This window comes from Desmodus rotundus, chromosome 4 (genome assembly GCF_022682495.2).
Source record: "Desmodus rotundus isolate HL8 chromosome 4, HLdesRot8A.1, whole genome shotgun sequence".
NCBI lineage: Eukaryota > Metazoa > Chordata > Mammalia > Chiroptera > Phyllostomidae > Desmodus > Desmodus rotundus.
Genome location: NC_071390.1, coordinates 96,234,050 through 96,257,213, shown reverse-complemented (window position 1 = coordinate 96,257,213; position 23,164 = coordinate 96,234,050). Strand labels below are relative to the sequence as shown.

Below are 23,164 nucleotides of genomic sequence, written 5' to 3'. Positions count from 1 at the left end.
TTTGGTTTTCTTCAGTGTGCATCAAATCCATCTACACTTTCGGCTGATGTAAGATGCAAGTGATGAGATGTGGTGTGATCTTCTTAGAACAGGTCTGGTGTGGTTCTACGTTCAGAAGGAAGGACAGTTGTAAAGTCTTTGGTCATTGATCAACATACAAACTTGTGATGGTGAAATTGGAAAGTTTTCAGTCCCCTCCTTATTCGTAGAGAAGGGTCCCTAAGGTACTTGTCAGCCAATAATCTTCTCCCATCTCTTCTTCAGAAGGAAAAACAGAAGCCACTTACCAGGCACTCCCTCAATTTCTTGCCAGGATAATAAAAACGGAAGTGCACCAGCACCCCCTTTCTGTGGCAGTAACGAACGAGAGTGGTCGTTGGTGGCTGTGACACCCTGCCCATCCAGCCTTTTTGAGTACATTACCGCTGGTTTCTCCTGTGTGGCCTAAAAAAAAAAGTCTGCTTTTCTACCTTGCTCTTGTCCAAAGCCTGCTTTGCCATAGTGTCTTATTTAAAAACCCAGACTCAAACACAAATCCAGTCCTGGAGATATTAAACAAATTAATATTAATTTACATTGGTAAATGGAATGGATGATGGAGGAAAGGATTATATTGTACATACATAATTTTAAATGCTACTTCAAAACCCTCTTGAAACATTCCACCCCATCCCCAAACTCCACTGCCAGATTCCCGTTCTTTAGGCAGCTGTCTCATCTTTCTTTTCTCCCCATAACCCTGCTCTCCAGCCTTGCTCCCACTTTCCTTTCTTTTCCTCCCCTCCGTTCCTGGATTTTCCAAGTGACGCTTTTCTTCCCTTTTTGCACAGGTAGAAATTTCATTTCTCTCTGCTTCTTCCATTTGCATCCTGGTATACCACTGTGGTATTTTTTTTTAATACAAATCTGATGCCGTTATCCTTTATGATGAAAAACTGGCTCCCCACTGATCCAGCGTGAAGTTGCCAGGCTCTTCACATGACCCAGCGTGAGCTGGACCTTGCGCACCTCCTCAGTCATGCTGGTCTCCCTCACCACTTCATCATTGCCTATGTCCTTGTCACGGCGTTGCTCATTCTTACTCAGGGCCTTTCGTACTTGCTTTTGCTGGGCCTAGAGTTCTTGTTTTCCTCTGAATGTAGCTAAAGCAGTCTTCTGGGCTCAGCTAGATACCTCTTTTTCATAAAGGCCTTCTCTCACCATCTGTAAGTTAGGTGCTGTTTCCCGTGAATATTTTCTCAAAGTAACCTTTTACTCCTTCCATCCTAATATTATTACACTTTTGTACTTGTCTATGTCCCATTAGACTTAGTTCATGAGGGTAGGGCCAAGTTCATCCTGGTCAACCATTTCATTCCCATACTTAGCAAAATACACGGCACACGGAAATTTCTTAGTAAATATTTCTTGGATAGATAATCTACATTAAAATATAGGTCTATTTTTTCATGCTTGAGTAATTGAAATATGTCTGAGTTTATGCCTTATTATATGGCTTAAAATCCTCAGTGTTTTTACCTTACTTTATGAAAAGGAACAAGCGTTTATCAATTTTGGAAAATTTATGCTGTCTTTTCACTTGTATTTTTCTCTTTGTGCCCTGTTTATAAAGTTTTTATGTCTTATGATTGTAATATTTTTTAGAGTAGAGTATGTGTAAAAGGCATACTTTTAATTATTCTTCTCCAGCATAAAGGATTAAACTAAAGATTAAAAGAGAATTTCCACTAAACCTTTTATCATGGCAGTATTTGTGGAGAACTTACTAGTGTAGAAGCTGCTTTGGTCTTTTCTTCAGTGAATCCTAAGGAGTTCAGTGAAAATGCTTGGCATATTTTATATATATATATACATTTTTTTTTCTTTTCCTTTTCTCTTTACACCTTAGATAACCATGCTCAGGGGTGGAATCTTGAAATAGAGTCTTCTTTTGATGTTGTCAGCTCAAAGCCAGTCTCTGGTCAAGTGATCGTAGAAATCCCTAAATTGCAAACACAGCAGACATACAGCATTGAACTTCAGCCTGGGGAAAGGATTGTTAAGCTCTTTGTGAAAATTAACAAGGTGAGTGATGATACTTTCTGAGAAGCGTGAGACGAAAAGCAATACTGTTCAAAAGAAATGGTTAGAAAGGAGGCTCTGAGTCTGAAAGAAAAACTTACTTTTTCCATTTTCGCCTTCACTTTTAGCCTCTCATATCTTTTTGTGTATGAGTGTGAGTTAAGGAGTGATTTTCCCAGATCTTAAGATTTAGAAAATGGAATATATGTGTTAAATTTGGCATCCTTTTCTCTCAAGAACCAGATGTGTTATATTTTAATTTTCTGCAATATTTGCAGTATTCTAAATCCAAAATACATTCTAAGCATTATATTTAAATACAGTGATTATTTTTGGTACTTGTGAATTAGTTTGAATATTGGTGTTTATTCTACATGCAGAATTCTACTTGCATGACCTTTCATGGGTAGAAGCAAGCTAGATTTTACTTTTTCTTTTTCCTTTTTAAAATTTCTCTAATTGATAATTGTGACTGGAAAAGAATGAAGCAAATCAACATTCAGCAACTGTTCAGATAAAGTGAGAACTTAAAACAAGTTCCTGTTCTGGGCTTAAAAGAAGAGTTAACTTCAAAATCCAATTCTAAATGTTAAGAATGTAGAATAAATGTTAGCTTGAGTGATAGAAATGAGAAGAGTTGTTTTTCTGAATATCCATGTTATTTTGTTTTTTCCTTTCCCTTCTGGTAAATTAATCCATGCTAAACTCTTAGCAGGTTGACTTTTAAATATTATTTATGAAATAATTTGGCATACTATAGGGAAGGAGATTTATATTGTTTTAAAACCTAGAATTTCCTTAAGAAATTAATATAGTGCTCTGAATCAGTATATTATTTTGCTGAAATATGCCACAGATTACTTAGAATGACTTTTGTTATTTCTCAAAAGAATGTTACTGTGGAAACTTGGTGGCCTCATGGACATGGAACCCAGACTGGGTACAACATGACAGTTCTTGTTAAACTGAATAAAGGCTTAAACATTAAAAAATCAGCTAAGGTAAGCAAATACTTTAACATATTTTGTGAAAAAGGTTTATTTCTTGTTGAAATAAAAATGCAGATCCTTGCATGAAAAAAAGAAACCAGCAAGACTCCTGTAACCCCACCACTCAGAAATAATCACTAGTAACAGTCAGAGGCTGTTACTGTGTGTGTGTGTGTGTGTACCAGTAAGCACTCACTAACATCATCAATAGGTTATGTGACTTAACTGAAACGATGTATAATGAATCCAGTTTTACAAAAGGCTAATTCATAACAATAAGAGTTAAGTTCCTATGGCATCTCGTCACGTGTTAAGTGAAATGATGTGGAACAAAATGAAGTTATTTGAGGTCTTGCTATATTTATATTTTTATTTTTTTCTTTTTTAATTTTATGTTATTTTTTCCATCTCAGTTTAGCCTCCCATCCCCTCTTCTACCTCCACTGCCCCACTACATTTATATTTTTAAATGGATCAGACTTTACATATTTTTTGGTTTTTAATATAATTTAATTATACATTTATATAATTTAATTTTAAAAATAAAACATTTTCCAATTACAGATGACATATAACATTGCATTTGTTTCAGGTGTACAATATTGTGAATAGACATTTACATAACTTATAAAGTGGTCACTTTGATAAATCTAGTATTATTATTTTGTTTATAAATATTTTTCTACAGTGGCTTTAAATTCTACTTTATATCAAAGTAATACATATGTATAATTTTACTTTATTTTATTTTTTATTACTATGCTATTACAGTTGTCCCAATTTTCCCCCTTTGCCCTCATCCACCCAGCACCCCCCACCGCCTCAGGCAATCCCCCCTCCTTTGTTCATGTCCATGGGTCATGCATAGAGGTTCTTCGGCTGCTCCATTTCCTATATTTGCTCTTAACAACTCCCTGTCTATTCTGTAGTACTTCTTAATCCCTTCACCTTTTCCCCCATTGCCACAGACCTCCCTCCCCACGGTCCACTATTGCAATGTTCTCCATGTCTATGGTGATGTTTCTGTTTTGCTTGTTTGCTTAGTTTGTTTTTTAGATTTAATTGTTGATAGTTATGTATTTATTGCCATTTTAATGTTCATAGTTTTGATTTTCTTCTTTTTCTTAAATAAGTCCCTTTAACATTTCATATAATAATGGTTTGGTGATGATGAACTCCTTTAGCTTTATCTTGTCTGGGAAGAACTTTATCTGCCCTTTGATTCTAAATGATAGCTTTGCTGGATAGAGTAATCTTGGATGCAGGTCCTTGCTTTTCATCACTTTGAATACTTCTTGCCAATCCCTTCTTGCTTGCAGTTTCTTTTGAGAAATCAGCTGACAGTCTTATGGTAATTCCCTTGAAGGTAACCAACTGATTTTCTCTTGCTGCTTTTAGGATTCTCTATCTTTAACCTTTGGCATTTTAATTATGATGTGTCTGGAGGGGGCCTCTTTACATCCATCTTGTTTGGGGCTCTCTATGCTTCCTGGACTGGTATGTCTATTTCTTTCACCAAATTAGGGAAGTTTTCTTGCATTATTTTTTCAAATAGGTTTCCAATTTCTTGCTCTTTGTATTCTCCTTCTGGCAACCGTATGATACAAATGTCAGAACATTTGAAGTTGTTCCAGAGGCTGCTTACACTATCTTCAATTTTTTGGATTCTTTTTTCTTGCTGTTCTAGTCGGATGTCTTTTTCTTCCTTATTTTCCAAATCATTGATTTGATTGTTGGTTTCATCTACTTCACGGTTGATTCCCTGTGAACTGTTCTTTATTTCAGTTAGTGTATCCTGCATTTCTGCCTGGGTCTTTTTTAGGCTGTTGAAATAAGTACCCACTGAGTTCCTTGAGCATCTTTTTAATCAGTATTTTGAACTCTCCATCTGATAGATTTTTATTTCCATTTTGTTTAGTTATTTGCCTGGAGTTTTGTTCTCTTCTTTCATTTGGGTCATGTTTCTTTGTTTCCTCATTTTGAAGGCCTCCCTGTGTTTATTTCTATGTATTAGGTAGAACTGCTTTGACTCCACATCTTGGTAGTGTGGCCTAATTTAGTAGGTATCCTATAGGGTCCAGGGCACAGCTTCCCTTCTCTCTCATGCTGTGTGTTTGAGGTGTGCACTTCATTTGGGCTGAGTACTTCCTCCTCTTGTAGATGAGTCTTGATTGCTGTTAGCAGGTCAATGGGAGGGATTTACCTAGTCCAGACAGCTGGGAGGACTGGCTGTGACCCCTGCCTAGCAACCAACCATCTTCTGTGGCTTGTGGAGGTGGTTGGGTTGTGCTCCGACATGCTCTGTAACTGTTTGCTGGGTGCGCAGGCTCTGGAGTTTCCCAGATGGTGCAGGCCGAGATCAGCCTCCACCTGTATTCTGTCTGGGGCCCTTTGGTATAAGCTATAAAGCGATCTGGAGAAGGCTGTTGCTAGTGCCGGGCCTGAGGCCACTCAGTAAGAGGTACGGGGTCTGCGCTCAGCTGTTGTTTGTTTGAGTGATTTTTAGGAAGGTTGGAAGCCTGTGGATAGCCCAGCTCTTCATATGGAAAAGCCACTCTTACCAGCTTGGGTGGGCCGATAAGTCAGATGGGGTGGACCCTTAGGTAATCGTGAGGGTGGGGCTCGCTTTGTGAGCCAGGTTGATGGAGGAGATTCAGATACGGTGCTGCCACACTGTGGCTCTGTGTGGGGAAGGGCTCAGACAAGATACAGTGGCCACTGTCTGTAGTTCTGCCTGGGAAGAAACTGTCCCCAGCTCTCGCCCTGATGCCAGATACTTCAGTTCCACCCCGTATGACACCGGTGCTCTTTAAGGTGCTGCTCTGGCGCTGGAGCTCAGAGTGAGTCTGAGTAAGTCTGTTTGCGGTGCGAGGCCCTTTAACAGGAGAGGCCTAAGAATCCCGCAGTTTCTTCTGCTGACCCAACCCCCCCTCCATATGTATAATTTGAAAGCTCAAATATTATTAAAAGTTTTAAATGAAAAATAAGATCCCTTGCCCAGCCTTTCCTATTCCTATTTCCTACTCCTTAGAAACACTACTTTTTAACTTTTACTTATTTCTCTTGCTGTTTATTTTCCCAAGTAACATGCGTCTGTGGATGTTTTCTAATTTTGCTGCTTTTATGTTGTCAATTGACTTCTAACCTAGAGGAGGCGGATGTAGCTCTCTTATATGTAGTGAGTGGCCATGCTTGTTAACTCAGTATTTAGTGTTTACATGATTATATCATGAAAATAGTATTCAAAGCTGAACCTCATGGTGTACTAAAATTTTATTTCCTTTTTTGTGCAACTTTCTGTTTTCCTTAGAGTCAATAATTGCCTCATGTTTCTTTGTTTTCTATTTACTTTCCTTAACATCATCTACAAAAACTCTGATGTACTTGAAATAAGTTTTAAATATAGCCGTAGTCATTAGGTAATCTATCCATTGTTTATTATTACTGTTATTATTCTTTTAACTTTTATTATTTCTTGAAACTCTCCTAGGGCCATTTTCTCATTTCTTTGATCTTGTTTGGTTACTCTCTGGACCTTCTATTAATACCTAACTATTGTCCTGGAACTTTGTTTTTATTATCATTATAGGAATTACCTTCATCTGTCTTCTAGGAATTACCTTCATCTGTCTTCTAGGAATTTTAGGCATTTCCCTCATCTTTCTCCTGGATTAGACATGGAACCCTATTTTGTTAGACAAATGAGAAAATGTTTCTCATTTTCATTCTTAACTTTACACTTTTGGTGAAACACTTTTTTCAATAGATTCCTGAGGATGGGTATGTGGAAAATGACACTGAAAACTTGTAAATAAGCAAATATTATATCAAGTTTATCTTCACAGTTACTTGATGATTGGCTGTGTTTAGAAATCTTGGTTGGAATTCATTTTCCTTCAGAATTTTGAAATCATTTCTTTTAGCTGTTAGTATTTTTGTTTTGAAATATACTTACATTCTAATTTCTGCTTTCTTGTATAGAATTGTTTTTGTTTGCTTCTGGAAACTATTAGGGTTTCTTTATCTCTGATATCTAAAATTTGAAACTTTGAAAATGAGTAGATTTTTGTCGTGCTAGTCATTTTGTGAGCTCTTCTGATGTAGAAACTCAATCTGGAAATTTTCTTGTATTTTTTAAAATAATTTTTCATTTATTATCTTTTTTTGTTTGTTTTTCTGGCACAATTATTAATCAGATGTTAGACCTTCTGGACTGAGCAATATTCTTAGAGTTTTCTTTTCTATATTTCATCTTATTTTTATTCTGTCCTCTGAGAGATTTACTTGGTTTTATATTCAGTTTTTAAAGTTAGGTATTTTATTTTCTCCCTTAAAATTTTTCTTAAAAGTTTTTTATTTTATTTAAAAAATTATATCCTATTTGTATTTTATGGTTATAATATCTTCTCATTTTTCTTAGAATATTAATTATTATGAGTATTTTCTCTGCATTGTTTTTGTTGTCCACATTCCTTTATTTCTTCTCTTTGTTTTGGTCTCTGTTTCCCCCGTTAGAGACTTTCCTTGAATGTCTGTTCATCCTTGGTGTCCATTCACGCTGAAGATTAAGGCACAGACATGCAGATGAGAAGCCCCATATGGGATTCAAAGTTTGGAATTCAGGTGGAAAGCAACACTGTCATGGGGTGATGCCCACATGTCAGTCGCTATAGATCTTGTGTGTGTGCATGTGCATGTGGTGTGTATGTGTGTACGTGTTTGGCTTTGCCAGTGAGCACATTCTCCAGGCTCTTGCTTGGGGAGTATAACACTGGTTGTTACTGTTCTGGGAGTCTAGTGGAAGCAGGCATTGAAGTTCCTACCATTGAGCATAGAATTTCCTCAGTTCCCCCTCTCATAGTTGGCTTTGTATCCTCAGCCTCTCTGATTGGGAAAGGCAAAATGATACGCAAGCTTCATAATTCCTTCTTCCAAACAATGGACTTGAGTTCTGCTTTTGGAATAAAACGTCTTGTAAGTCATTATACATAAAACTGCCTCTCCATGTCTCTTTAAAAAATCATAAAATTGAGTGAGCCAGGATTGGAGCTGGAGCTACCTAGAGAGGACAGTGGGGAAAAGTAGCCCCTGTCCTCCAAAGCACCTGTAGAGAAGTACCAGTCTTCCCTCCCAGCTGCCATCCATCAGGACTGGTGTTTTTAAAAAATACAGTAAAAATGTTTCTCCCTGAAGCCACAACCACCTGTTGTGCCTCTAAATCCACAAATAAGCCATATGGTAACCTCAGCTAGAGGATAGTGAAAGGAAAAATTTGACATTAGTGTAAAGAAATTCCTAGCTCTTGCCCGGTATGGGATACAGCACTAAGAATTGGGCAGAGCAACACTTTGCTATTTAGTAGCTGTAGGTTACCTCTTTAGTCCTTCACATACCATTTCCTTATATGTAACATTGGACTGTAAAGATGAGGTAACTTGGGTCTAGCTTATAATTGTGTATAATAATTAGTAGTGGTATTAGTCTCCTTCATAGATTTCCTCCTTTCTCGACATCAGCCTTTGGTGTTTGTAGTTGGCTGGGCTGTACTCTGGGGTCCCCGCTGGTGTTTCGCATTACTTCTCATGTGGGCCAGACTCCATGCTAAGTTTGCAGGTATGCCCTTCAGGAGTTCATTTTTTAGTTTTCTTTTTTGAAATCATGCTCTGTATTTTCTGGGACATTGTGAGTATGTGTGTGTTCCTATCATACACAGGGAGAATATTCTAGAGCTGCCTAAAGAGCCTAAACATTTATTCTAACCCTTTCAGCTCTCTCACATGTTCATTTTGTTGTCTGTTACCTTCATGAAAGTGTAAAAAATAATGACTCATTCCAACTTACTGGAGAGAAAGAAGGGGAATTTCTATGTTTTTTTCTTGTTTGTTTGTTTGTAGGAAATAATTCTTTTTCATTCAGGCTAATATGGGTGCAGCATATTAAAATGCCACTCTGACCAGGAGGGAAGGAAGATGTATTGCCCCAGGCCTCATGTTAGTGCTTGTTTGTGAAATGTGCCCCTTGGCTGTGGCTGCTGTAGAGTTTGTTATTTGTGAGGCTCACTTATTCACTAAATACTTGGGGAGCTCTCATATGTTTCAGCCACTTTGCTAGGCTTTGGTGATAGAGCAGTGTGTAAGACACTGCTTCCACTTCTCTCTGAGATCATAATCAAGCTAATCACTTGGTTGAGAAATTAAATAATTAAGCAAGCAATTGCAATAAAGTGTGACAAGCACTTTATTCTAGAGAACTATAGAGTACTATGGAACCACGAAGTGGAGGCATTCTTGGAAGAGTCCCAGAGAAGGTGATGTCTGTGTCCCGGGGGATAGGTAGAATTTGACCAAGCAATGTAGCAAAGTCAGAGGACAAGAATATGTCAAGGCCCAGGGACTCAAAGAAGCATTGTGTGTTTGTGGAGGTGAGAGAAACAGCAATGTGCCTGTTTGAAAATGATGTTGTAAAGGTAGGCTAGGGCAGGATCGTGCTTGGCCTTGTAAGCCACGTGAAGGAACTAGGCTGTCCTGAGGGCAATGGGGATTCTTTGAAGGGTTTTAGGGAGTGAGCAATGATCATACTAGTTTCCCAAAGATTGTGTAGATCGGATTGGAGAAGTGACAGGAGTGGGAGGCCAGCTGGAAGATGATGGTGGTCATTCAGACACAAGATGATGCTTGCTTGCTCTATAGGATTGCTGAGGACATAGATTTGGGAGAGATTAGAAGGTAATACTACCATCAGGCTTGGTGCTTCGGGAATGGGAGAGAAGAGTGAGTTAAGAATGGTTCTTAAATTGCTGGTTTGGGCCCCTGAGCAGTTTGCAGTCTTGTTTTTTCAGTTAAAGTGCTCTGAAAGAAGAGCAGGTTAGAGGAGTGTGATAGGGCAGAAATTATTTCTGTGTGAGGTTTGTTTTGTCTGGAGCGACTGAGAGATACTCAAGGAGTAATATTTGACAGGCATTTCATTATATACGTCTGGAGCTCAGGCATTACATATGGGTTAAAGCTATAGATGTGTAAGTCAACAGAATATAGATAATAGTAGCCATGGAAGGGATGAGCTAACTCAGGGAATCATAATAAGTAATCATGGGAGGGGGAAAATAAGCCCATAGAGGAATCTAAGAAGGAATGACCAATGAGGTAGAAAACCAGTTTGAGTGGGGGAGTCACAGAAGCCAGAGGAAGAGAGTATTTTAAAGCAGAGAATGTTCAAAGAGTGTTAAATGGTGTAGGAAGCTCAAGTTAGAAAAAGAATTACAAAGATCCTTTAGATTTGGCAACAGGGAGTTGACTGGTGACCTTGACCAGAATGGAAATCAGCAGAGGGCAGAGGAATGACTGAAGGTGAGGAAGTAGAGACAGTGAGCACAGGCATCTCTTGAAGAATGTTTGATGAGAGCCACACGTGAGCCAGCTGGTAATGATGGCTGCTTGGGGTCGGGAGATGTGCTGCACAGAGGGGACTGTGCAGTGTGTTCAAGTACTGAGAGCCAGCTTTTCGTGAATGGAGAAAGGTGGTGTACATATGGAAAGGAGAATGCTAGAATGGATTGCAATTTGAGCTAATAGTGTGAACTCATGAATTTTAGTATATGTAGCTAGACATAGAAATAAATAGAGATGTAAATGTATAGCTCTTACCAGGCCTTCCCAGAGGGCCTGGAAATAGTGGCGCTCCAGTAGCAATGATCAGATAGTGTTCAAATCTTAGTTTTTAAATACCACCCTCTACTAAGAGGGCTGTTAAGGAAATGACTGAGTTGAGGGCTGGAGCCTAGAATATCTTGCTACCTAGAAAGTTAAGAAGCTACTCAAGAATGATGGACCAGGTCAAGAGGACACAGGAGTCAGTTTAATGTGCTTCCAGTGGCCAAATCTGAGAGAATGTCAGCATTAAAGTGAAGAGTGGTAGCAAAGGATTATAACCCATTTAACATAATAACAATCCTCGAGTGCACACTGATACAAATAAGTAAATGAGAAAAAGGAAAGTTATTCCTTAAAGTGGAATGCCAACTAATAAATGTAGCAGAAACAATAGAACTAGAATAAAAATCATGTGATAACTACCATAGTTATAAGTAATTCAGGCAAGAGATATGAAAGGATGCTAAAACTGGAGGGTAAAGGAGCACGAACTATGGGACATTTATTATAGACTAAAGCATCTCTCAACAAAATATTTATTAATTGTAACGGAGAAAGAAAACACAGTGGAGAAACCCAGCAGACAGCAGCTTGATTGAGTGATTAAGGTTGTCACCACCAACTGGACAAAGTGACTTGGTGTCCACCCATCAAGCTGCGACGGGAAGAATCCAACATCCCTTCTGTGCTCATCCTGCCAAGGCAGATCACCCAGATCAAACCACGAGGAAGCATCAGGCAATCCCAAACTGAGCTCCGTTAGCAAAAATCTTCAAATCTACTTCAATCTACTGTAATCTTCAAAAATGTCAAGGAAAAACCGAGGAACTATTTTACATGGAAAGAGGCTGGAGAGATGTAACAGCTGGGTGCAGTGGCTGATTTTTTTTTTTTTTTCCCATAAACAATGTCATTGGGCAACTACCAGAACCTGAATGGGTTCTCTGAATGACGGGCATTCGGGAATTCTTTGTACTATCATTGCTTATTTTCTATACGTTTGACGTTGTTTCAACACATAGGACATCATTAAGAAAATGAAAAGTAACACAACAAAATCCTGGTGGGAGAGGGTCAGCAGATGGGGAAAGACTGACAACAGCTCAAAACTAGAGAGACTGTTGCAAGGGCAAGGTGCCCGGTAAGGCAGGGGAGGGTGGATTCACTGGGGATGAGGGGCTCTGCTTTTGTTGTCCCAGGGACGAAATGACAGAGCTTGCGGAGGGAGGTGATTTTGAAACTCTGTAGGACCACTTCAGGTATATTTTCTTTCTGTGGGACTTGAAAACTCTTCTTTCAGTGGAGTTTAAGGAGGAAAATATGAACCTGAGAAATTTTAGGGAGTTCATCTGGTCAGATTACTTTTTTCTTTCCTGGGAATTAGGATGTAATGCTGCCTGCTGAGAGTAACGGGGTGGGGTGAGAGGGGCAAGTTTCGAAATTTGAGGAAAATGAAGCCTTGAGATAGCCACTGTGGGAAAAGTGCTAGAGAGGGCTAAGGCAGCACGCTAGGGTTGTGAGGCAGCATTGAGGGCCCAGGGAGATTGAAAACTGTCTCTTTTTCTGAGTCAGAATACCTTCACTTTGCAACAGCTGTTGATTTGTGGTTGTGATATGATTGGCTGGTTTGATGGTGTTTTGCCAGGTGTCATAGGGATGTGGTTTGGTTTGAAATTGTTTTCTGGGCTTCCTGCCTACCCTGCTTGTATACATCCTAATTAAATCCCTTGTATGATAAAGGCTTGAGTCCAACACTGAGCATCTTTCTCTGCTATGGTTTTTGAAATTATCTTCTTATTTCTAAAATGTTATAGGAGCAATAATGGTATATTATGTAGGAATTTTAAGGGACTATTTTATTTCGCCTGTTAAAACCTCACTGTGACATTTTAGTCAGCTTTGCATTCTGCTCATTAGAAGGTTCAGAGGAGAGCCATGGAAGTGATTAGAGGAGAGGGGACAAAGGAATAAGATAATTTAACTTCCAGGAGAGCTCGGGACATGTTTGCAAAAGCTTTAAGTTGTTATTTAGGACCTTTTCCCATTCATCTGCAGTAGGATAGGCCTGGAGGAAGTAGAGCATATGAGATGGAGGCTCCCCCCCCCAGAGAGGCTGGGAGATGAGGTAGCTGAGGTTGTTTATATCAGAGTGGGTAACCGAGGCATCTAGGAATTCATTTGCAGTGGGAACTTTAAATAGTACTTATGCCCATTTGACTGGGATGATAGAGGTTGGATCGAATGATCTCTTGCCTCCCCCAAAGAAGACACCAGAGTGACATAAAATTTGGAACTTTTTTGCAAGTTTCAGGAATTGATGTTTGCTTGTGATATTTAGATAAAAGGTACACATTAATGCTTAATTGGTGAGAGAGATAATATCTAATTCACCCTTCCAGGGAATTCAGTTTCTTACCAGTCCTAAATTTCTTAGTGTTTCAGATGATTTCAGATTTGCCAGTGTTTCTGCAAGCAAGAAATTTGACTGCGGCTTGCCATCATTATCTGCATCTTGGCAGGAGGCTCTTAGTTTTATTGCTTTCCAGCCTTTACTTGGCGGGAATGTGTCCGACTGGGATTTCTTTTTCTTCTTTATTTATTGTGCAGTATAATACCTACACAGAAAAGCACACAGAACATTGCAGAAACACGTAATGAACGATCACAAAATGAGCACTCATGGAGCTGTCATCCAGGTCAAGAAAGAGCATTACTAGCCCAGAACCTCAGCAGCCCCCGCTCCTTGCAAGGCTCACCCACCTCTCCTTCCTAAAGATCCGTTCTCCTGATGTCTAACGCTACAGCTTGTTTTTGCCTGTTTTTAAACTTTACATACATGGAACCACATAGTATATATTCTTTTGGTTCTGGCTAATTTGGTTCAACATTGTATTTCTGACACTTAAATATGCCGTTGTGTATAGCTTTACTATGTTTATTTACATGGCTGTATAGTGTTCCCTCTTATCACACATACTGCTGTTGCAGTTTGGATAGTTTCCAGTCTTTGCTATTCTGAATAATGTTGCTATGAACATTATTGACGTGGCTCTTGGAGTACATACCTCATTTCTGCTGGAAGTGGAATTGTTGGCTCACAGCATGTGCTTAGGTTCAGCTTCTAGAGAGGATGCTAAACTGCCTTCCGCTCAGTGGCTGTGTTTCACCTTTGCTGCACATATTCACATGCTCGCCACCATGCAGTGTGGTGTCAGAGGGAACTCTGTTTTCTCATCAGAGGTCCCCTCTTATCTCACCTCCGTGGCCCTTGCATCCTGATGGTTTCATTGTTACCAACAACTTGGTTTATGCAAAAATATTCCTATTTTTGAAATATCTCATTGAAATCCATTTTACTTTACTTTTATATCTTTCTTGTTTCTCTGACATTGAGACTTTAATGTTTTGTTTTCTGAGTATGTCCCAAGACAGGAGCACAGTTGCCTTAGACAAGGCCTTGGGGAAGGACAGAATGTGGGTGCAGTCCAAGCAGCAGAGATTTACTGGATCAGAGGGAGGATGCAGGCCTGCAGGGAGGGGAAAGTGCTGACTGCACTTTGCTGTGAACAGGGAGGAATGTCTTGACTGAGTTTTATTTTGTTGTTGAAAGGAGTGACTTTGGGATGAATAGTTTAAGTATGAGGGGAGGTAATATGAGGAAAAGTCAATAGGCACTTAAAAAATTAATTAAAAATAAAAGATAAGTGTTGGGATATAAATTCTGTCAAAAAAGTCATTTCAAGAGGGACCTTAGAGTATGAGTCGGGGAAAGTCAGCGTTATCAGTTTGGGAAACCAACTTGATTTTTAAACAAAAGAGAAAGTTTTCTGTGTAAGTGGTAGTAGGAAAGTTGTTCTGTAAGTGGAATTCTTTAGTAACATGTAATTTAGCCTGAAAGTGTTGGTGTGCTTTTCAGTTTTCTTCTTGTAATTGATTTTTAGTTTCATTCCACTGGGGTCAGAAAAGATATGATTTCAATCTTCTTAAATTTATTTAGACTTGTTTTGTGGTCTATACTGGAAAACGTTCCATGTGCACTTTAAAAGAATGCATATTCTGCTGCTTTAGGGGGAAACACTCTGTAAATATCAGTTAAACCCATCTGATCTAGTTTGTCATTTGAGTCCACTGTTTTCTTATTGATTTTCTGTCTGAAAAAACTAACCATTGATGTCAATAGGGGTTAAAGTCCTCTACCACGAGTGTGTTACTGTTAGTCTTGTCTCTTTGTGTCCATTAAGATTTGACGTGTATATATAGGTGCTCCTGTGTTGAGTGCATAGATGTTCACAAGGGTTATATTCTCCTGTTGGATTCGTCTCTTCATCATTGTGTAACGTTGTTCTTTGTCTCTTATTATAGATTTTGCTTTAGAGCCTATTTCATCTGATATAATATTGCTATCCCAGCATTTATTTTTTCCATTTGTATAAAATATCTTTTTTCATCCCTTTACAAAATATTTAGTCTGTGTATGTCTTTCAATTTGAAGTGGTTCTCTTGTAGACAGAATATATGTGGGTCTTATTTTCTTATCCATTCAGCTATCCTATGTCTTTAGATAAGAATATTTAATTTTTTTTTACATTTAAAGTGATTATTGATAGGTACATATTTATTGCCATTTTACTATACGTATTTATGTTCCTCCTTTTTTTTTTTTCTTAAGTTTCTTTAACATTTCTTGTAATACTAGTTTGGTGGTAACAAATTCAGCTTTTTCTTGTCTGGGAAGCTCTTTATTTTTTCTTCGATTTTAAATGGTAGCCTTGCTGAGTAGTATAGTCTTGGTTGTAGGTCCTTGCTTTCTATTACTTTGAATATTTCATGCCAATACCTTCTAGCCTGAAATGTTTCTGTTGAGAAATCAGCTGACAGCTTATGGGAACTCCCTTGTAGGTAACTGTCTTTCTCTTGCTGCTTTTAAGATTCTCTCTATGTCTTTAACCTTTGGCATTTTAGTTATGGTATGTCTTGGGGTGGGCCTCTTTGGGTTCATCTTGTTTAGGACTCTCTCTGTGCTTCCTGAACTTTCACGTCTTTTTTTTTGCATAGGTTAGGGGAATTTTCAGTCATCATTTTTCAAATAGGGTTTCAATCCCTTGTTCTCTCTCTGCTCCTTCTGGTACCTCTATGACACAGACGTTGTCATGTTGGATGTTTCTTAGATGTTCCTTAAGTTATTCTCATTTATTTATTTAATTTTTCCTTCTTTGCTGTTCTGATTGTGTATTTTCCACTACCTTATCTTCCAAATTACCGATTCAATCCTCTGCTTGGTCTAATCTCCTCTTTATTCCTTCTAAGTGTATTCTTCATTTCTGACTGATTCCTTTTTATGGTTACTGTGTTCTTTTTTATGGTTACTGTCCCTTTGTTTAAGTTCCCACTGAGTTCATCCATTCTTAGTTTGTTGAGCATTCTCATTACCACTGTTCTGAACTCTGAATATGGTAGATTGTCTCCATTTAATTTAGTTCTTTCTCTGGGGCTTTCTTCTGTTCTTACATTTGGGGTATGTTTCTTTGTCTCCTCATTTTGGCTGCCTCTTTGTATTTGTTTCTGTGTATTAGGTAGATCTGCTATGTCTCCCTGTCTTGGTATGGTGGCCTTATGTAGTAGGTGTCCTGTGGGGCTCAGTGGCACTTTCTCCATGATCACCTGAGCTAGGTGCTTCTGGCATGTCCCTTATGTACGTTATTGTGAGCCCTCCTGTTGTACTTGTCTTGATTGCTATTGGCCTATCATGGGTGCAGTTGACCTTTAGGCTGGCTGATTATGAGGATTGATTTTGACCACAGTGTATGAGCTGCTTTCTGGGGGTTGACCCCACAAAATGGAATTTGCCCCAGCAGTTTCTGGTGTCTGCCGAGATCTCCCTTGGCAGTGCTGCTTGTGGAGTTAACTGTGTTGTGCTCTGATGTGGTATGGAGCCCACCACTGGGTGTGTTGTTTTGGGGGCTCCTTGGGAAAGGCTCCAGAGCATATCAATGTCAGACGGTGCCTTTGGCCCTGGGCTACCTATTAGGAGCTACAAAGTAATCCATAGTTGACGGCTGCCTCTGCTGACCCTTGTTGCATGTGGGAGGGCTAAGCTGTGTACTGAGCCTGGCTTCCACCAACACCAAGCCTGACACAGGTCAGCAAAAGGCTGAAAGGATCCCTGAGGTCTGCCTCTGCGTGTCAGCTGCCTGTTAGGCTCACTCAGTGAAAGAGAGTCTAGCAGTACATGAGTGGCATGAGGTAGTTTCACAGTGAGTTACCAGGAAGGAACGAGTGGTGTTTACCAGGTTGATATGGATTCAGACTTGGTGGCAATGCTGGGTCTGAGGCCAATCAGCAAAATTCACAGTGTACTTCTAGGCCAGTCGCCACCTGCCTGGGTCTTTGGACATCTGTGGTGGGTCAGGGCCTCAGGGAGTCATCAGGTTTGAGGCCAGTACAGTTCATGAGGCTAAAACAGGTTAAGATTTGGCTCTGTGGAGGGAGGGCTTTGCATAGGAATGGTGGTCGTGGTTGGATACACAGTGAAAAAATGGTCTTTGCTCCAATGCCACACACCTCAGTCTCTCCCAGTTTATCTCTGACACCCTGTGATCCTGCCCAGACCTGCTTGGGACCCTCCCCGGCACACGGCTGTGGGGCCTGCCCTTTTCATGTGTCTGGCTTTCCTACCAGTCTTGATGTGACTTCTGTAAATCTTTGGTTGTAAGACATCTATCTGCTCAGCTACTCTTCAGTTGGTTATTCATGTTGATTGTTCTATAATTGGGTTGTAATTTCAGTTTGGTTCTGGGAAAGAATGAGTGTAACTTCCACCTACTTTGCCTCCTTCTTGGAGCTGCCTGGAATTCTGTTTACTGGCACTCCAGATGCTTCATACAGAGATCAAATGTGTGAGTTAATCAGCCGTGTTCATATAGAGGGTGGTGTGATTCTCATATTTCTGAAAGGACTGCTGCTGAACTCAGAAGATATCTCAAAACAAGTGGATCATGGTTTCATAAATCTCTGCTGTGGTCAGAGCTGCCAGAGTGCCGCATGCACGGCCTGTTCACACAGGAGGCCATAGAAAAATCAGAGAGTAATCCCAAATGTTGCTTCTGCCTCCTGAAAATCATTCTTTGAACCTTGTGGAATATGCTCTTTTTGAAACATTTCTTTTTTTTTCTTTTTTAATATATTGATTATGCTATTACAGTTGTCCCATTTCCCCCCCTTCACTCCACTCCATCCTGCCCACCCCCTCCCTCCCACATTCTTCCCTTGTAGTTCATGTCCATGGGTCATACATGTAAGTTCTTTGGCTTCTACATTTCCTATACTATTCTTACCCTCCCCCTGTCTATTTTCTACCTATCTTTATGCTACTTATTCTCTGTACCTTTCCCCCTTCTCCCCCCGCTCCCCTGTTGATAACCCTCCATGTGATCTCCATTTCTGTGGTTCTGTTCCTGTTCTAGTTGTTTGCTTAGTTTGCTTTTGTTTTTGTTTTAGGTGTGGTTGTTAATAACTGTGAGTTTGCTGTCATTTTTACTGTTCATATTTTTTATCTTCTTTTTCTTAGATAAATGCCTTTAACATTTCATATAATAAGGGCTTGGTGATGATGAGCTCCTTTAACTTGACCTTATCTGGGAAGCACTTTATCTGCCCTTCCATTCTAAATGATAGCTTTGTTGGATACAGTAGTCTTGGATGTAGGCCCTTGCCTTTCATGACTTGGAATACTTCTTCCAAGCCCCTTCTTGCTTGTAAGGTCTCTTTTGAAAAATCAGCTGACAGTCTTATGGGAACTCCTTTGTAGGTAACTGTGTCCTTTTTTTCTTGTTGCTTCTAAGATTCTCTCCTTCTGTTTCATCTTGGGTAATGTAATTATGATGTGCCTTGGTGTGTTCCTCCTTGGGTCCAACTTCTTTGGGATTCTCTGAGCTTCCTGGACTTCCCGGAAGTCTATTTCCTTTGCCAGATTGGGGAAGTTCTCCTTCATTATTTTTTCAAATCAGTTTTCAACATTTTGTTCTTCCTCTTCTCCTTCTGGTACCCCTATAATTCAGATGTTGGAATGTCTCAAGATGTCCTGGAGGTTCCTTAGCCTCTCCTCATTTTTTTGAATTCTTATTTCTTCTTTCTTTTCTGGTTGGATGTTTCTTTCTTCCTTCTGGTCCACACCGTTGATTTGAGTCCCAGTTTCCTTCCCATTACTATTGGTTCCCTGTATATTTTTCTTTGTTTCTCTTAGCATAGCCTTCATTTTTTCATGTAATTTGCAACCAAATTCAACCAATTCTGCGAGCTTTCTGATTACTAGTGTTTTGAACTGTGCATCTGATAGGTTGGCTATCTCTTCATTGCTTAGTTGTATTTTTTCTGGGGCTTTGATCTGTTCTTTCATTTGGGCCATTTTTTTTTGTCTTGGCGCGTCTGTTACTTAAAGGGGTGGAGCCTTAGGTGTTCACTGGGGTGGGGGAACGCTGGTAGCTTCACTGTGACGCTGTACGTGGGGGAGGGGCTGAGAGGGAGCAATGGCGCCTGCTCCACTCTGTGCCGGATTTCAGTCACTCCCTCCGCTACCCACAATCAAACTGGGCCCCTCTGGTGCTGATTCCCTAGGTGGGTGGGCTTGTGCATGCTCTAGGCCCCTGTGAGTCTCTCCAACGAACTCTCCTTTGAGGTTGGGAGTTTCTCCCGCTGCCGCCTCAACCCTCACGGGTGTTCTCAATCTGAGGTTTGAGGCTTCATTTCCGTGGTTGTGCAGTCTGTTTCGCCCCCCTGCCGTTCCTCCCAGTTTATCTAGGCATGAATGTGGGGCCACAGGTTCTGCCAGCCACCACCTTGTGGGGTTGGCTAGCTTCAGCCTGGCCTGCTCCATTCCACAATCCGCCACCTCGCTGGGTCAGCCAGCTGCTGCCTAGCCGCGAGTCCTCTCCACCCAGGCTGCCCGTCTCTGCCCCTCCAGCTGGTCTGGATGAATGTTTCTTCTTTATCTCCTTGGTTGTCAGACTTCCATACAATTCGATTTTCTGTCAGTTCTGGTTGTTTTTTGTTTTTAAATTGTTATCCTTCTTTTGGTTGGGCAAGGAGGCACAGTGTGTTTACCTACACCTCCATCTTGGCCGGAAGTTCCTGAAACATTTCTTTGTGTGTGACATTTTCCGAACCTTTGGAAAAATGTTATTCATTCTTTTTAATCTCATCTCATCATTTGAAAGAAATGCAGAAAGTTTTTCTACACAAGATGGAATGCTCATTTATAAAGCTGGGGTGGAATAAAGCTAAATTTTGAGAAGGTAATCTCAACTTTGAAGTATGTGTGATCCAAAGAAAATGTGGCCCCTGCATGATCCAAAGAAAATGTGGCCCCATGAATCAGCTCAGGTTTTGTCCTCAGTGCAGTTTTTCTCTTCTGAATTACATGTTTTTCCCTCATGTAGAATTTCAGACGAGGTAATTAGATACAAATGTATTTGCAAATAGCGGGAATCTGCCTTGAAAATGTACTGTACGGTGAAATACCAAGCTTTAAAACTTTTTGAATATAAGTGCACAGAAATTTTTGTGAAGTCTATTTACTGTGCAACAACAAAATGTAAGGAAATGGACATTTATTAAGGAAAAACAATCAAATTTTGCAGCAAAGTGCAAGGAGAAACAATAAAAAATACTGATCTTACATTGCCCAGAGAAAGCAAAATAGCAATGTTCAATACCCAGCCATCCTCACCAAGAACCAGACACCTGTTCTAAAGCAGTGGATCAAACGATGTCTTGTTCAGTATCTTTCAGCCATTTTTTTCCCCTGACTTTTCAGAAGAAATAATTAATTAGAAAATTTTCAACCCTACAGGCATTTGTAAGCAGTTTGAATGGATTTCCAAGAAACAGAGGCATGGATAATACTTCATTTTGGAGAATTTATTGTGAAGTGGGATTTTTATGAATCTCCAAGAAACTTATCTTTGTGTCTAGTACTTTCCCAAAATATTTATATATTTTTGGCTTCATTTTAGAGAATATTTCTAAATTAAAATTAATAAAAAGGTGTTTCCCATCGACTATGCAGGGATAAATGGACAAATCTGGCCATCTTCTTTACAGAACATATATATGCAAAAAATGAATTTTGACAAATTCTTGACTTTTTTAGATGTTAAGGCTCAATATAGCACATATTATTATTCATTACTTTAACAAACCAGTATGTAGATATGCTATTTTCTTTTTTCAAAAATACATGAATCAAATACAGGAATCAATTACTTTTTTGTATACTCTAATATTTATTTTACTTAAAAATGGCATGATTATTTGTATAGAGTTACACATAAGAAAGCCTTCAGTGTCTGGATCTTTTTTCTGGGCATTATTATTATTCATGTCATTTCACTATTAATACTGAAATTACTTTTGTCATATAGAAGAGGGAGTGTTAAAACGCAATCCTACCTAGTGTTAGATACACTAAATATACATCTGGCGACAAAGATACAAGGTAATGATGTTGATGTAAACTCTAAGCGTTCACTCTGTGCTGTCTGTGAACTTCTGTGGCTAACGGCAAGCCTCTCTCGTGTCATCCTGTACAGGCCTGTTTGAGGGGGGCTCCTTGTAGGGTACTTCTGCCTGTTTGAGCACTTTCAGAGCAGACAAATATGGTGTTTGGTTTTCTCTAAAATTGCATGATAGTAGATGTGAAATGATTTTAAAATGGGTGTTTTCCAAATCCATAAAAATTATTTGAGAAGTATTTCAGGTAACATTTGCCAGTGTTTAGAAATAGGTGTTTTTTTTTTTAAGAAAAAAAATTATTCTTAAAAATCTAGTGATTTTATGAGAGCTGTTTAAGTATTTGATTACAAACAACTTAGAAGTAAAACTCAGTTTGTAAATTCATGATTCATTACATCATCATCTGCTTCGTCTGCCAGGAGAAAAAAATTTGAGAAGTACACTATTTACTTATCAGCTACACACCTCTTTGTCCTTTGGTTAAGGAACTCCTAACTCTTGCCTTAAAAATCCATCCAGCTATCCTGTTCTTTTTTGGGGGTGGGGGTTGGGGGGTAAAACTTTTTTATTTGAAAACAAATATACAACTTGGAGTGGATTTGAGGCAAATTACGCTATAAGCAGATTTTCTTTAAGTGGCTAGACAAAGTTTAAAAAGCAAGTAACAGTAAAAATGTTTCTGGTACGGGACCAGCAGTACAAGAACAATAATGTATGAGTACCTGGACGGCACCGTTTTTGCAACAGTGCAACTTTTAAGTACATGTTGTTGACTGTCCGTAGTCCACGCAGAGTTGCAGCCCCACACGTCAACCACATTCTGACAGCTCCTACAGAAAACTACTTAAAAAAAAGGCACAACCCAGACGTTCCCTCACTTGACCAGCTCCACCTAAGTTTAGATGTGCAGAAGGGCTTAGATATATCCAGAGTAAGCCGCATGCAACATGTTACTTGATCAATTTTCTAAAATAAGGTTTCAGGACCATGACAAGAAGGGAAGAAAACATGGAGGAATGAAGTCCTAATTACTAACACGCGTATTTTTTTGACAGTAGGGGAAACCTTTTACAGATAAGTTACAAACAAAGAAAAGGCAATTTTGTACAAGAAATTGAACACATATCCTGTTCTTTTTAAGTTAATCTTTCTATTTTAAAACTAAAATCAAGAAGTTAATTAAAAAAAACTCAGCTATTGAGTTGCTAATAGAACCTTGAACTGTAGAAAAATTTGGAAATTAAAAAATTTAAAATTAAAACTGCTTAACTTACATATTTAGGTTCTTAGATACATTTTTATTCCCTTTCAGATAGTAATTTATTTTGTTGGACTGTATAAAATATTTTTGTTCCTGTAAGAAGACAATATATTCATTCTGGATGAAAATATGAGTTACTTCAGGGGCTTTTCAAAAATCCTCTTTGAGAGCTCGTTATTTTCTCTGCAGTAAAATACCTGCTGTAGGAAAAGGCTTTTATGTTACCCATCAAAGCTGCCCAGGGACATGAAGAATTGCTGACACTAATCAAAGGCCAACAGCCTTTAACCTGTCAAAGAACCCACGCCCAGAGGGAAAGGTGGTGTTAGTCACTGCCTCTCCCTTGAGGCGCTGTCAGGTGGTTAGGGTTCACTTGGTCTGGGGTGTAAAATTGTTATTGCAGGAGTTGGGAGGGAGAACTAGCTGTCTTTTCGTGACAATATTTGCAGAGAAAAGAAAAAACGTGTTGGAAGATGTGTTTTTTCTTGTTAATACTATGCGTAGCATTAATCAAGAAATTAATGAGTTCTATTTTCTAGATTTGTGATTCTCAAAATTTGTTGGACTCAGAACCACTTTACATTTGTGAAAATTATTGAGAACCCTAAAGTGAATTTGCTTATGTGTGTAAATATTAAAACTGAGAATTAGATATTTACTCATTTCAAATCACAGTAATAACCCTATGACATGTT

General features: G+C 39.2%; 1 protein-coding gene across 2 annotated transcripts in view; it reads left to right on the top strand.

Annotated features, from left to right (window-relative positions):
• Positions 1-23,164, top strand: part of MANBA (mannosidase beta) — a 112,162-nt gene that overhangs the window by 34,743 nt on the left and 54,255 nt on the right. For both annotated transcript variants that reach the window (XM_053923080.1, XM_053923079.1), the window contains exons 6-7: positions 1,889-2,064; positions 2,952-3,062. In XM_053923080.1, coding sequence (XP_053779055.1) covers positions 1,889-2,064; positions 2,952-3,062 — 287 coding nt within the window. The remainder of the gene's footprint in view (positions 1-1,888; positions 2,065-2,951; positions 3,063-23,164) is intronic.